The sequence below is a fragment of the Macaca mulatta genome, chromosome 18 (assembly GCF_049350105.2).
Source record: "Macaca mulatta isolate MMU2019108-1 chromosome 18, T2T-MMU8v2.0, whole genome shotgun sequence".
Lineage (NCBI taxonomy): Eukaryota > Metazoa > Chordata > Mammalia > Primates > Cercopithecidae > Macaca > Macaca mulatta.
In genome coordinates, this window is record NC_133423.1 from 1,292,823 (window position 1) to 1,307,905 (window position 15,083).

The 15,083-nt window shown below is 54.3% G+C and overlaps 2 protein-coding genes across 11 annotated transcripts in view; one reads left to right on the top strand and one right to left on the bottom strand.

Annotated features, from left to right (window-relative positions):
- Positions 1-14,094, bottom strand: part of CTDP1 (CTD phosphatase subunit 1) — a 74,159-nt gene extending 60,065 nt beyond the window's left edge. For 4 of the 6 annotated variants that reach the window (XM_077974860.1, XM_015122240.3, XM_015122241.3 and 1 more), the window contains exon 1: positions 13,606-14,094. In XM_077974860.1, coding sequence (XP_077830986.1) covers positions 13,606-13,919 — 314 coding nt within the window. In that variant the 5' untranslated portion in view covers positions 13,920-14,094. The remainder of the gene's footprint in view (positions 1-13,605) is intronic. The other 2 variants (XM_077974861.1, XM_028838132.2) reach the window with 1 other exon arrangement.
- Positions 14,095-14,257: 163 nt separating this feature from the next.
- LOC106994590 (uncharacterized) overlaps positions 14,258-15,083 on the top strand; it is a 98,905-nt gene continuing 98,079 nt past the window's right edge. For all 5 annotated transcript variants that reach the window (XM_077974877.1, XM_077974879.1, XM_077974878.1 and 2 more), the window contains exon 1: positions 14,258-14,674. In XM_077974877.1, coding sequence (XP_077831003.1) covers positions 14,258-14,674 — 417 coding nt within the window. The remainder of the gene's footprint in view (positions 14,675-15,083) is intronic.

The window sequence follows — 15,083 nt, forward strand, 5'->3', positions numbered from 1 at the left end:
CATCTTAAAAAAAAAAAAAAAAAAAAAAAAAATCACAAGGAGAACTCTATCGAGAACTCTATTCTGTAAATCCACAATTCTCAGAAATAGTTTAAAAACTGCTTCTTACTAGTTATAAGAATCTAAATTTTCACACTCAGATTGGGCTTTCCCAACCCAAATATGAAACCTCCTGAGCACGGACACGACAGCACACGGGAAACTCCACACCTGACCCTGTGGGAAGGGCAGCAGTCAAAGCTCTGTTCACGCATGAAACTATTACAAGTGTTGTGTAAAATTACCTTCGGGCTGTGTGTATACGGTGCATATGCAACATAATGGATTCTGCACTTGGACTCGGGTCCCAACCCCAAGACATCTCGTCACGTATATATGCAAATACTCCAAAATCCAAAAAAAATCCAGAAATCCAAAACACTTCTCTGTCCCCAAGCAGTTTGGACAAAGGAGACTCAGCCCTTATGAGGTTTTTTCTTAAACCAGACAACAAATAGTGATACCTGTTCGAAAAAGTGTTAAACTTTCTAAGGTGACAAGTATGATTTCTTTAATTTTACCAAAGTACTTTACGATGAATGATTACAGTTCTGCCCTAAAATGCCCAAATGAGCAGACTTAACATAAAAAACCCAACCTCTGAAAAAAAAAAAAGAAAAGAAAAAAAAGAAAAAGAACACACAAACCCCCACACTGGACCATCCTCCCTCCCGGTCACGGCACCTGGTCAAAGACACCACCAGGCTTTCCAGGTCTCAGGGACACCTGCTCCCTGCTTGCTGAGGCTGCGGGGGCCATCCCCACCCAGGAGTCTGTGTCCCCACCGCCATCACAGCTGCACTCGGGATGTCCACATCCAGGTTCCTCCCCGGTGCCTGGCACCCTCCAACCCCCACCGCCGACTCCCCGGCTGAGCTGTTTTCCTCCACCCACAGGGCTCTGCGGCCCCACCACCAACACCTAAACCCAATCCTCCCAACGGCCCCATGTCCTTCCCCTAGGCACTGCTCCTTCAGTCCTAGCAGCAACCCGACTTGGGAGCCTCAGCCCCTCTAACAAGCGTCCCTGGTCTCCAGATGACATCATTTTGCCATCGGCCTTCTGCAAGGAAACCCTGCACAGTTCCTGCCCCACGCAGGACACCAGCTGCGGGCTACTCACTCCATCCTCTGTCCCATGCAGGACACCAGCTCATGGTGGGCTCCTCCTTCTATGCTCTGCCTGACGCACGACACCAGCTCACGGCGGGCTCCTCGCTCTACCTTCTGCCCGACACAGGACACCAGCATGCTGTGAACTCCTCATTCTACCCTCTGCCCGACGAAGGACACCAGCATGCTGTGGACTCCTCGCTCTACCCTCTGCCTGACAAAGGACACCAGCATGCTGTGGACTCCTCGCTCTACCCTCTGCCCGACGAAGGACACCAGCATGCTGTGGACTCCTCATTCTACCCTCTGCCCGACACAGGACACCAGCATGCTGTGGACTCCTTGTTCTACCCCCTGCAAGGTGAAGAGAGGGAAAGGCGACCGCGGCAGCACCCGACGCTCCTGCCCCAAGGCTGCAGGTGCAGCTCAGGTCTGAAGATTCGCGGGTCTCTGTAACCTGATGACTTCCGGCTCAGTCTGTGTGTGCCCCTCGCAATGCTGGCTGCAGGTGTTAAAGACACAGGCTAAACCAGCTCATTCAGCAAGGAGGAAGCACGTACAGGGCGAGAAGGACTCTGCTGCCTCCTGCTGTGACCTCTCCTTCATGTGCACAGCTAACGGGCAGTTTGTATTTATTTGCTTTGCTCATTTTTAAACTAAAACTACGGCTTGGGAAATATTTTTTCAGGAATCCTCAAATATGGTCTAGGAGGACTTTGCCAATCTTTCCTAAACATGTTAGCATGAAGAAAGATCTGGGGTGTCTCTAGCTTAATCAATAAATAAGTGGGTTTTTTTTGTAGAAAGTGACAAGTTGATTCTGAAATTTACATGGAAATTCAGGAAACCTGGAATCTCAATTTTGAAAAATAACAGAACTTTTACTACCTGACTTCAGAACTTATCAGGCACACACGGTAAACACATGGAACACAGGAGTCTAGAAAGACTCAAAGTCATGACCAACCGACAACCAACCAAGGTGTCCAGCAAACTCCGTGGGGGGGGGGGGCACCTTCCAGCCAGTGGGGGCTTCACACCAACGGATAAAAAAACACCTGCAGAGTGCGTTCGGCAAAGGTTTTCTCCCCTGTTCCCCACCCCGAGTCCACCCCGGGAGCCGTCCCCTGTTCCCCACCCCGAGTCCACCCCGGGAGCCGTCCCCTGTTCCCCACCCCGAGTCCACCCCGGGAGCCGTCCCCTGTTCCCCACCCCGAGTCCACCCCGGGAGCCGTCCACTGTTCCCCACCCCGAGTCCACCCCGGGAGCCGTCCCCTGTTCCCCACCCCGAGTCCACCCTGGGAGCCGTCCACTGTTCCCCACCCCGAGTCCACCCTGGGAACCGTCCACTCTTCCCCCAGCCTCAGTCCACCCTGGGAGCCGTCCACTCTTCCCCCAGCCTCAGTCCACCCTGGGAGCCGTCCACTCTTCCCCACCCCGAGTCCACCCCGGGAGCCGTCCCCTGTTCCCCACCCCGAGTCCACCCCGGGAGCCGTCCCCTGTTCCCCACCCCGAGTCCACCCTAGGAGCCGTCCCCTGTTCCCCACTCCGAGTCCACCCTGGGAACCGTCCACTGTTCCCCACCCCGAGTCCACCCTGGGAGCCGTCCCCGTTCCCCACCCCGAGTCCACCCTGGGAGCCGTCCCCTGTTCCCCACTCCGAGTCCACCCTGGGAAACGTCCACTGTTCCCCACCCCGAGTCCACCCTGGGAACCGTCCACTCTTCGCCTACTTCCAGTCCACCCTGGGAGCCGTCCCCTGTTCCCCACCCCGAGTCCACCCTGGGAGCTGTCCACTGTTCCCCAGCACGAGTCCTGCCTGGGAGCTGTCCACTCTTCCCCTAGCCTCAGTCCACCCTGGGAACGTCCACTGTTCCCCACCCCGAGTCCACCCTGGGAACCGTCCACTCTTCACCTACTTCCAGTCCACCCTGGGAGCCGTCCACTCTTCCCCACCCCGAGTCCATCCTGGGAGCTGTCCACTGTTCCCCAGCACGAGTCCTGCCTGGCAGCTGTCCACTCTTCCCCCAGCCTCAGTCCACCCTGGGAACCGTCCACTCTTCTCCCAGCCTGAGTCCACCCTGGGAACCGTCCACTCTTCCCGCAGCCTGAGTCCACCCTGGGAACCGTCCACTCTTCCCGCAGCCTGAGTCCACCCTGGGAACTATTTACTCTTCCCAACCCCGAATCCCCCTGGGAACCGTCCACTCTTCCCCACCCTGAGTCCACCCCGGGAGCTGTCCACTGTTCCCCCACTTTGAGTCCACCCTGGGAGCAGTCCACTCTTCCCCAACCCAAGTCCACTCTGGGAGCTGTCCACTCTTCCCCCAGCCTGAGTCCACCCTGGGAGCTGTCCACTCTTCCCCCAGCCCAAGTCCTGCCTGGGAAGCTGTGTGACCCCTTGCACAGTGACCCTAGGCTGCCACCAAGGACGGGGGCCTCTTGCTCCAAAGAAGGGCTGGTAGCAAGGCCAGGTGCCACCTGCCTTCCCCAGCACAGGTCTAAGAGCGAGTGTGCGCTGGCCCTGCTTCCCACAAACAGCCTCCCTCGGGCCATCAGCTCAGCCTGAGGTCTGAAAAAAGTTGACCGTAAGCTGAGCTGGGCGTGCACTGCCTGCTGTCACCAACAGCGTAATACGAGTCAAACAAGAGCCACTGCAAAACCGAGGTGGCACAGGCAGGGTGACTACAGCAGATGCCTAGTTCTATATGAGGAAGAAAGCATCTAGAACAGCATCACAAGCTGTAACAGCTGGGTCTTGACAGACAAGGAGGAAAGAGGTGAGGGCTGGAAATGACAACCACGCAAGGTCCCGGTGGCAGAGCCAAGGCCGGCTCCTGGCACCTGCGCCCAGTGCACGTGGGCAGCACCCCCCAGGCTCTCAGCAACGTGGACCAAACGCAGACCTTCCGTAGAAAATCGTTCGCATACTGGCCACATCAGAGTCACATAATTTTCTGTACTGGGGTCGAAAGGCTCTGCCTGTCTTATTCCAGTGGAGGCTCTGCTCCCCCAGGACCCCTGTAGTGGCTGGAGACACTCCCGGATGTCACACCTGGAGGCAGGGACGCTGCTCAGCATCCCACAGCATGCAGGACACTGCCAGCCAGGCCATCTGGCTCAGAATGTCTGTGTGTGCAAAGGCCGGGAGACCTGCTTGCAGACAGGGAGCAGAGAGCAACATATTTCCTTTCTTAACACGAGTCATTTCTACACTTCGTCTTTGCAGACACTGACACAAAACAGGGGTGAAAAGCCCTGAACGCTTCCACTCCAGCCTCCACGCTCCAGCCTCCACGCTCCAGGCAGAGAAGTGTCTCCACACCTTAAAAAGGGGAGTGACACATTGTGGATTCTTTAACACGGATACAGGATACACAAGCGTAAAAACACCCGAACCAAAGCGCTCAGCCCAAAAAAGTCAAATCAGTCACCAATAAACGTTTTCTGGTTTGTCCTAAAGAAAATCCATGAGAAAGCCATGATATGCAATTTCTAAACAAGTTATCTTCCTCAAAATACCCAAGTGTAGTAAGTACCAAACTCTCTGGGGTCTGGGCTCTCAGCTTCCTCGGGAAGGTCCGAGGGCACAGGCACAGCAGAGAGGACTATGGGCTGGGCCTGGACCACGGACGCCATCGCCTCTGAGCATCGGCTCCAGGTGGCTCCAACCTTCTCCCTTCCTTCTACAGATCAGGAGGGCTCCAGGGTCTTCCCTAAGTTCCAACATTCTGAGTACAGAAATGTATTTAGAGGGAAGAGTGTATTTTCTGCACCTAGACCTTGGGTTTCCAAATGCCATTCTCCACTAAGAGGATGCAGGACTTGTTAAGAGAATGGCTGATTCCAGGACTGTGGCCAGGAGAGCAGCAGCCACGAATCTGTTACGCACACAAGGTGGCAGTGCTCAGCCACCAGGAACCAGCACCACGGGGATCCCGCCAGCCACAGCTGGGATAAACTGTGTGTCAAGGCAAATAAGAACAATAACAGACTATAAGCCATTAAATAAGAAGCCATGAGCCTGCACTGCTAAATAGGCATGTTAATTACTTGTTCTTTTTTTTTTTTGAGACCGAGTCTCGCTCTGTCACCTAGTTTGGAGTGCAGTGGTGTGATCTCGGCTCACTGCAACTTCTGCCTCTGGGGTTCAAGTGATTCTCCAGCTTCAGTATCCTGAGTAGCTGGGACTGCAGGTGTGCACCACCACACCTGACTATTTTTGTATTTTTAGTAGATGGGGTTTCACCATGTTGGCCAGGCTGGTCTCAAACTCCTGACCTCAGGTAATCCGTTCACCTTGGCCTCCCATGTAATCATGGGATTACAGCATGAGCCACTATGCCCGGCCTTATTTGTTCTTATGGCAGAAAGCCAACCAAAAAATGGAGAAGAAATGCTGGAACTGAGAACACCACCCCTGGAGTATCATCCTAGAAATGAAGCGATTCCAGCAGGAATCACTAAGAGATACCCAAAACCGCGGGTCAGCTTGGTAAGAATGTAAGGTATTTATGTAGTAACAAAGTATATCTTTCAAGTTACTGAATCACAACAGGAAAAGTAGTAACTTTTTGCAACAGACACCTACTTCACTTAACGCAGGCTCTGGGACAGTCTTATCAGAGTGCATTGCTGTGATCTAACTGAGGGACGTCCTACAAAACCAGGCAATGATACCGAAAGAAAGATGGATGGAGGAGCTGACTTGTGAGGGTTCAACCAGCGACGCCACGTGGGGCCCACGGTTTGCTTTTGTTACAAAAGACTTTGAAAGGACTGCCGGGAAATCTGCAGAGCAGGAAACCGCACTGTGTGGACGTTCATTTCTGATTTTGGTAACTGCACAGCCATCATGTAAGAGAGTGTCTTTGTTTTCAGGAAACTAAAGTATTTAGGGGTGAAGTGACATCACACCTGCAACTAACTCTCCAACTTCAGAAAACCGTGCGTGTGCGTGGGCAAAGATAAGCAAACTCAGCAGAGCATTAACATTCGCGGAATCTGGGGTGAAGCTGGTGTGAGAATTCTGTGCACTGTTACTGTAACTTTGAAGTCAAAAATTATGTCCCAAAAGAGCCCAAATGGTTGCGTGTGGTGGCTCACGCCTGTAATCCCAGCACTTCGGGAGCCTGAGGCAGGATCACCTGAGGTCAGGAGTTCTAAACCAGCCTGGCCAACATGGTGAAACCATCTCTACCAAAAATACAAAAATTAGTGGCCAGGAGCGGTGGCTCATGGCTATAATCCCAGCACTTCGGGAGGCCAAGACAGGTGGATCACCTGAGGTCAGGAGTTCGAGACGAGCCTGGCCAACATGGTGAAACCCTGTCTCTACTAAAAATACAAAAATTAGCCAGGTGTGGTGGCTCACGCCTATAATCCCAACACTTCAGGAGGCTGAGGTGGGTGGATCACCCGAGGCCAGGAGTTCAAGACCAGCCTGGCCAACATGGTGAAACCCCGTCTCTACTAAGAACACAACAATTAGCTGGGCGTGGTGGCGGGCGCCTGTAGTCCCAACTACTCAGGAGGCTGAGGCAGGAGAATGGCGTGAACCCGGGAGGCGGAGCTTGCAGTGAGCTGAGATCGCGCCACTGCACTCCAGCCTGGGTGACAAGAGTGAAAATTCATCTCAAAACAAAAAGCAAACAAACAGCGTGAAAGGAACGAGTGTTGTTGTTTTGTCTCCTGTGTAGCCACAGGGGTAGGAGGGTGCTCCAGCACCAGCCCCAGGCTGGAGTCCAGTGCTGTGCACACAGAGTGCAGTCGTCAGCTGTGGCTCACACTCTGCACCTGGTTCAGTCGCCCACAGCCCAGAGGCAGCCCTCCGGGAGAACCTGCACAGCGGGGCTCTGGCAGCGGTTCCTGAAGCTGTGGCTGTAAAGCACAACGTCTGAGGAATGTGAAGAAGGAACAAGGGCAGTCCAGCCCGATTCCCAACATGGCACACATCCACACAGAGCCACGGCGGGGAAGCTTCAACACTGCCACTGTGGTCTAGAGCAGGTCACCCAACAAAACCAGTTCCCAGCACGGCTCAACACCACGTGGTGCCACGTGCACCACACCATTCAGACCCTACTGCCCTCTCTGCTGGCTAAACAGACCTGCAACGAAGGTCCTTGCCTCAGAACCTCAACAGACCGCAGGGAGCCATGGTGTCAAATGCTTCCAGTGTGAAAACACTTTAACCCCTGGTGGTATGCTCAGGACAAAAAGCCAACTGTCACGGAGCAGGCCCACCAGCGAACTGAAAGTCAACGCAATGCTGGGTACCGACTCGCTAACTCCGTCATTCCCGCTGGTTCACAGTCAGCACAAAAAATGCACCAAAACAGTATGACACCAGCGTTATTCACCATTTAAAGCACCATAGGAAAATAACTCTTTCAAAAGCTACTTCAAAAGTATTACAAATATTAAATGAGTTAAATTTTAGCTCCAATTCCTCTTAAAATTGTAAAGAATTTTGTACACAGATGCTGAATATATATTTAAAAATCTATCAAGACCATCTCTTCATAATCTTTAAAAGGTACATTTATCCTTTAAAAAATATCACCTGAATCCTTTGAAACTCATCGGTTCCATTCTGTCTACATTCTCTTTCTCCGCAAAATATAAAAAGCACTTTTTCTGAGACAACTTATTTCAGTTTTGATATTTGTGCACTTCTAAAATACACATAAAACTGAGAATTCATCCATTCTTCTGTACCCAGATACTAGATGATTTCACGTAACCCACTTCAAAACTAACTTTAAAGGAACCATGAAAATTGAGGCACATCTGGTAACACACAACATTTCTGAAACCTACCAGCTATTTCCAGGCGGACACGCTCCAAAGGCCTTTATCTAAAAGATTAGATCGGAGATACCTAAAAATCACGACAAAGGTAAATCACAGATGAACACAACCAAGGAAGGAACAGGCCCAGTGGTTTTCTGTTAGGTGAAAAGTGGGAAAAACAAAGCAAAGCACCTGAAGTGCACCTCACCCACGTTCCGCGGGCGACAAACCGGCAACCCCCGGGCTTCAGACACAGATATCATTTCTAAAGCATCATTCTTTACATAGTGCAGGCAGCAACAGGGAAGAATAAAGTTATTCTAAGGAATTAATTATTAGAATTATTAATAATAAAATTATTCTAAAAGACTTACCAGTTCATCAAGATTCTCAGTACCCGGATGAAAACGAACTCTCCTTATTTCCAGGACCTGACCCTCAGATGACGACGTTCATGCAGGACTGAACCACATTTAGAATTTCCGAAGCTTCTACTCCCCAATCACAGAATAAAGTGGGGGGACTAATCCTGGGTAGTAGCCTATTCTAACTTCATTACTATTTCTCAAAGACTCCTATTCTAAAATCTACAAAGCAATAAAAATAGAAATACTGTTACTGTTGGAATGATCTTCATTTTACTCAGCAATGTTTCTCCTGCTCTTCTGTAGCACCCTCACACCCCGCACTGGCCAATGCAGACGCTCTTCCTGCCGACCAGCTAAAGGCAAAGGTGAGGCCAGTCGACGTCACCAACCCTCGCACACGGCCTCCATCTGTTAGTTCTCACTGGTCACCGCAGGCTCCCTGATTATTTTAGGTAATTTCCCCTTTCTTTGGAGATTTAAATATCTCCCTGTGAGTGACTGGGAAAAAAACCAAAGCAAAGAAATCTGTTGGAAAAGAAAGACTTAGTTTCTGAAAGATGGTGACCTGTCAGAATATTTTCTATTAAAATAATTGCACTCCACTAAACGCTACTGTGCTAGCTACTCCCCCCACACTAGGAACCTCCATGGCTGAAACCTGGTCTACAGAGAGCAGCACGCAGAGGACCAAGGACGGAGGCTCTCTCAAGGCCCTGAGCACACCATGAGGTGCCTGCACCGTCCTCGCCAGGACCCTCACACCCCATAAGGGGCACCGCGGAGAAACGAGGACCAGAGACCACGAGGTGCCTGCACAGTCCTCCTCAACAGAACCCTCACACCCCGTAAGGGACAGGGCAGGTCCAAACTTCTTGGAACCTCAGTTTCTTTCCTATAGAGTAAGGAGGCCCTTCTGCCAGATAGGATGAAGCCTGACAAAAACATATAATCTTATTAAAGATCAGAACAACAATCTAGTGACTATTGTAACTTCACCCAAATGCTCCCAGAATGGTTCTTTGTCTAAAAATAACCACTCATGTGATTAGGATGAATGCAGTTGATAACAACAATGAAGGCAACAAGGGCACGGACCCACCTTGCCTGGCTGGTGCTGGTGCTTTTCACAGATTCACTCACACCTGCTATTTACAGAGGGAGGTTTCACGTGGCCACAGGTTCCATCACCTCTCTCCGCTGTGCTCTGCCTCAGTAACTAACACCAGGCTACACAAGACTCACTCACACATACCCACGTGGGATTCTTTCTTTGCTAAAATTCCGTGCTATAAAGAACTGTTTAGACTGACGTTCTGATCTACGCTCAGGACCAGCACGTCCTCTGCTCCTCGGCACTGTGAGCGTGCTGGCTGCTCATGTACAAGCAATAACCACACCTCTCAGTTTCTCAAACACAGTCTCAGCTAAACAAGTTACTGTCAAGCAGCCGGCGGCCAGCAGGGTCAGGAGCCACCTTCACTAAGCTGACAGCACATGAGCGGACGCTGGAGCTCAGTACGCTCAGGCTGCTGCCGCTGTCTGCTCTCTGCAAACTCCGGTTTAGCTGTTTTCAAAGACACTTCCCGTTATTCCTGAAACACAAGATTTTTATAAGCCCTGTGAAAGCATCAAGATGAAGGAACAATAATGGGGCAGGCACCCCCTAGTCCCAAAACCATCCTGGGCGGGAAGCTAATTCACAACACCCGCGGGGCGAACACAGCGACCAGACCGAGCCTTAAGAGAGCCACGCTGTCCTCCCCCCAATTCCACACCTCGTCAGCAATGTCCTCAACACCACCCTCGGAAACCTGATTTCCCAAGACTTTCTCCAAAGGCCCTGACCAAGCAGCCACCAGGGCACACAGGCACCCAGTAAGCCCTTGAGGGACCAAAACTGTGTGGCCACATCAAGGGCTTCACCCAAGCCAGAATTCCAACATCAGATCGCCTGCGCATTCCTCAGGCAGCCACCCCGAAACCCCGATTCTGACACCTGCGTTTCTGACCCGTCAGCTGGGCAGGACCTGCTCTCTCTCACCAGGAGCCACGGGGTCCATCAGCGCCGGGGCAGGGGGGTCCGTGTTAAAAGTGGGAGACTCTCTTCAGCACAAGTCCAGGAGCAGATTCTGGACCTCCCCGGCCCTCACACACAGATGAGCTGAAGCCAGGGTCGGAGCCTCCTCAAAAGCAGTTGTGGATTCTGCCGTGCTGGTCTGTACAAGGGCATGTTATTTGCATAACCTGAAAGGGGTGCTCTAAGGATCAATACACAATAATCAGTCTACAAACATTTGAAGCAAACTTCAACCAAATGCTTGCTCTCCCAGATAAAGATCTCAGGAACCTGCAACTTCAAGAAAACTTTTAGAGGTGATCAAGATAAGTCAATTCTAAAACAGCCCCTGTGCGATTCTGGGAACTTGCTCAGTAAAAGTCAAACACCTGGGCTGGCGAGCAGAGTCACACACGGTTTAAGGCAGTTCTCTTCCCTGACGTCCTCACCTTCCAGCCTCCAACCGGTGTGACACCACAGAAGAGAACCGTGGAGCTGCTGCTGGACATGGCCGCACCAGCAACCAGAGAAAAAAAGAAAAACACGGGAAAAACCTTTCAAGTTAAAGTACTGTGACGCAGGCTCTCTGGAGGAAGGGAGGTGCTTTTCACCAGCCAACGTCCCAGAGGCAACGCAGGGACGAGAAATAAACTCATGCCCATCACCTTCCAACATCAGGATGGAATTACGCCCAATATTCTCCACGTCATCAAAAAGCGGCACAATCTGTTATGGGAAGACTTCCAGATATCATCAGTCCCTCAGTCTGCACGGGGGGCGGGCTCCAGGACTCCTTCAGATTCTGCAGATACTCAGGTCCCGCAGTCAGCCTGGAGAACCCACGGATCCAGAAAGTCAGCCCTCTGTATAAACAGGCTGGGCTCCACACCCAGCAAACAGTGTCAGGCATGGAACCCACGGATGCGGAGAGCAGATGATTTACTGAAAAACATCTACATAAAGGTGGCCCTCGCAGCCCAAACCAAGTTGTTCGAAGGCCAGCTGCAAACTGTATAGAGCTGCTGAATTGGAACTCATGTCCTGGAGAGATGCGTCACTGTTGGGCTTCAAGCAAAAGCTGCGGAGATTTCTACCTGCATGCAGCTCTCTACAGAGACGTCGGCAAAGCCACAAGTCTACACTGCAGGGCGCTACTCCCATCACAGGCGTGCTGCCAGAGAAACGCACTTGTAACCCCCACCCTGTTCACAAAATCTGTCAACAAGTGACTTAATCTAGCAATTTTCAACTGTGTTCCACAAAGGTGCAGCAGGCATTTTGGGGAGGCCAACACATACCGGCTCCCAACGGCAGCCCGCCAAGCCAGGGCAGCGTCCTCGGGACCGAACAGAGCCATTGTCAGCAGCATGGACTCCTGCTGCAAATGCACCTCCCGAATTCAGCTAGCTAACAACCGCGAGGCAGGAACCTGATTCCAAACAGACGACCAGAACTGCCAGGGCACACGCACACGGCTTCAGACTAAAGCCTTCCCAGCCGTTCCTTCCTGGATCTATGGCACCCGTGCCCACTGCAAGGGGAGGAACACCTCTGGAAATGCTGACGTCACACCACCACACTCCCCAGAATGCTCACAAAACCCCTGTCCACAAACCCACAGGAGTACACGGAAATGGGAAAGGAGGCACCTTGAATTCCAGGTAACACCGCCTGTGGCTTTCTCTAAGGCAGGGATTCACCTGCCACCAGTGGACTGGAGGCAGACAGACGAGCCTCCTGGAACTAGAGGAAGACCTGGTGCCACACAGACGCTCCGAGGAGAAATGACATCACGTCAGTGTCTCAAAGGGCCCTGTGACGAACCACTGCCGTGAGGTACCCCAAGATCTCAAACAGCACCTCCCTGTAAAAAAGTACTGACTGCTGGGAACCCGTCATCAAACTAATTAGCCGGCTGATTGATGCACTGGGTTGGTTTTATTCACTAGACTGACTGAACATGGAGTTTCAATACTACCTAGTCACATAACCAAGTTATTCACCTGTCCAGGTCAAAGTGGCCCTTTCTGTACAATCAGAGGAACAGAACGAAACATCAGTACGGCTCTTCGATCCTGGGGTTTTCTGCCCAGAGAATACACCAGCACTGGGGTCTGCCTCCACGATCCTCGCAGGTATGACCAGTGCCCACTGAGGAAGCCGTGCAGGCATTTCCTGGGAGGCACGGCCCTCAACCTCCCAGCCCCACCCACCAGCACGCAGGGGACAGAGTGGGTGCCCGTGCAGAGGGTCAAGGACCCAGGCTCTGTCTCCAAACGAAGCAGAGCCAGGACGTTTTGGGGCTGTGATGGGAAGACTCCTGTCCCAATCCTTACTCCTGCAGAACCAGGTGCAGAGCAGATTCTCAACCAACACAGGGTCAGGGCAAGCCACAGGGACGAGGAACGGCGGCTGCCGAGGAGGGAGAGACTGGCATCCCCCGAAGGAGCGGCATCATTCCCAGAGGGAGCTCAGGCCCGGCCCACTGCAGGCTGGAGTGCCCACCTCTCCCTGGAGTTTCTGTTCTGACAATCAAAACCACCACAGCCAGGCGCACACGCGTGGCTACATGCCTGTTCATCCCAGAACACAAGGGTAGATTCAGACACGGCTGGACGCTTCGGTGTTACGGAAACACATCCCAGAAGGGGTTCTGGGGTCAGAGCACAGTTACGGACAGCTGTGGAGTCTGTCACACGCCCACATCACCTGCAACAATGCCCACTGTGGTCAACCACGGGGCCACTGCCTTCGCTGCAGGCCTGAGTTCCGCCCGTTCCTTAGCCACGAAACAGAGCTGCACCAGGTTTTACAACTGCGTTTCACAAAGTTTACAAAAATTTAAAGATGTGCACACGCCCATCAATAATAGGTCTGGAGCCTGCCTGATGACTCTTGTGCTCACAGCCACCCATGAGTTTTCCCAAGTCACAAAGGTGGAGCTAAAGGAAGGGGCGGGGACTATCACTGCAGAAGGAAAAAACAAACACCATCGCTTTCCCAAACAGTAACTTCGTGTCGCTACGCAGGACCCTTTCATCTCAAAATGCTCCCCATTGGTAAAACCACAGGTGGTGACTATCTAGTTTTAGGGGAGAAGCGCAGTGCCCGCGTCCCGCTTTATCGCCCCGTCCCCTGGGCGCCCCTGCCCACGCGGCCGCAGCAGCCCGGGCGGTCCCCCAGGACCCCTCCCCGGAGCCGCCCGCCCTCGGCCCCGCCCGGCCCGGCGCACTCACCCTGGAGCGACCATCTGGCCCGGTTGCGCGCACAGCTCCCGCACCACGCCCGCGCGCTCCGACCTCAGCCTGCGCTCCGACCGCGCGGGGCGCACGCAGCCCCCGGAGGCTGCACGAGACTGAGGAGCCCCAGCGGGCTGCGCGGAGGCGGCGGCCTCGAACACGGCCAGCACCGAGCCGATGCGCACGGCCGCGCCCGCCGCCACCCTCCACTCCAGCAGGCGCAGCGGCGCGGGCCCCGGGCAGCGCACCTCGGCCACGGTCGCCGTCGGGGCGCCCTCGGAGGAAAGGCGGCCCGCGGCCGGCACCTCCATCGCGGACAGAGGGCGGGCGGGCGGGCGGTTGCTACGGGGCCTGCGGTGCGCTCAGAGCGCAGCGCCCACCGCGGCGGCACGACCCGGGCGGCGACGCTTGTAGTTCCTCTCGGTACCGGCTTCCACCCGCCGCCTGGCCCGCGCCGACTTCCTGGAGGGCGCGTGACGTCACGGCAAGGGCGCCGCGTGCGTGCGTGCGTACGTGCGTGTGTAAACACGAGCGCCGCGCGAGTGTCGGGGCCGGCTCCGTCTTGGGACCAAGCCTGCGTGCCGGCCGCGGAGTACTGCGTTTCTGCGCCCTACTTTTCCTCGGGGAGCCGGCACCGTGGAGCAGTGGCATGCAGCGCGGCCCGCTGTCTCCCAGTCCCACTGACAGTCCTGGCGCGCTCGGAACTTGGTATCCCGGCGTGCATCGCGGGCAGGGCATGGCGGGACTACGAGTCCCAGCGTTCAACGCAAGCCTGCGGCCTATTACCCCGTCACACGCCGAGACCCAGCCTCCTGAGACTACGAGTTCCGGCATGCACCGCGAGCCGCTCTCCTCGACTTCCGTCGCGCACTGCGAGTCCCAATGTCGCGAGACTACGGGTCCTGGCATGCCGTGCGCGCCGCGGGCAGAGAGACCTGAGGCAGCTGGCGTCCGGGGGGCCCCGCCTCGTGTCCCGCTCCGTGTCCAGAGCGGACCCCACGCCGCGGGAGCTGCTGTGGTCTTTTCTTCCTCCGACCTCCCCTTCGACGCGGAAGCGCAGGGGCAGGTGCGCCGCCCTCGGCCCGCGCAGGCGGTGGGCCCGCCTGGGGCAAGGCGCCCGGAAGCGCCTGGTGGGCTCAGAAAATCCGAGCGACCGCAGCGGGAGGGCGGGCACGGCGCGTGGTCCCAGTGGCCCCGGGCGAACCCTGATGAGCAGCAGCCGCAAGTGTCTTATTAAAGGAGAGCCAGTTTCTACGTTTGTCGGGAGTTTACGTGAATTAAGCTGGCGGGCGGGCGGCCCAGCCTGTAGTCCCAGCACTTTGGGAGGCTGACGCGGGCGGATCACCTGAGCCTGGGAGTTGGAGACCAGCCTGGGCAACATAGCAAGACCCCATCTCTAAAATAGATTCATTAATACTTAGCCGGGCGCGGTGGCTGAGGTCCCAGCTACTCGGCAGGCCGAGGCGGGAGGCTGG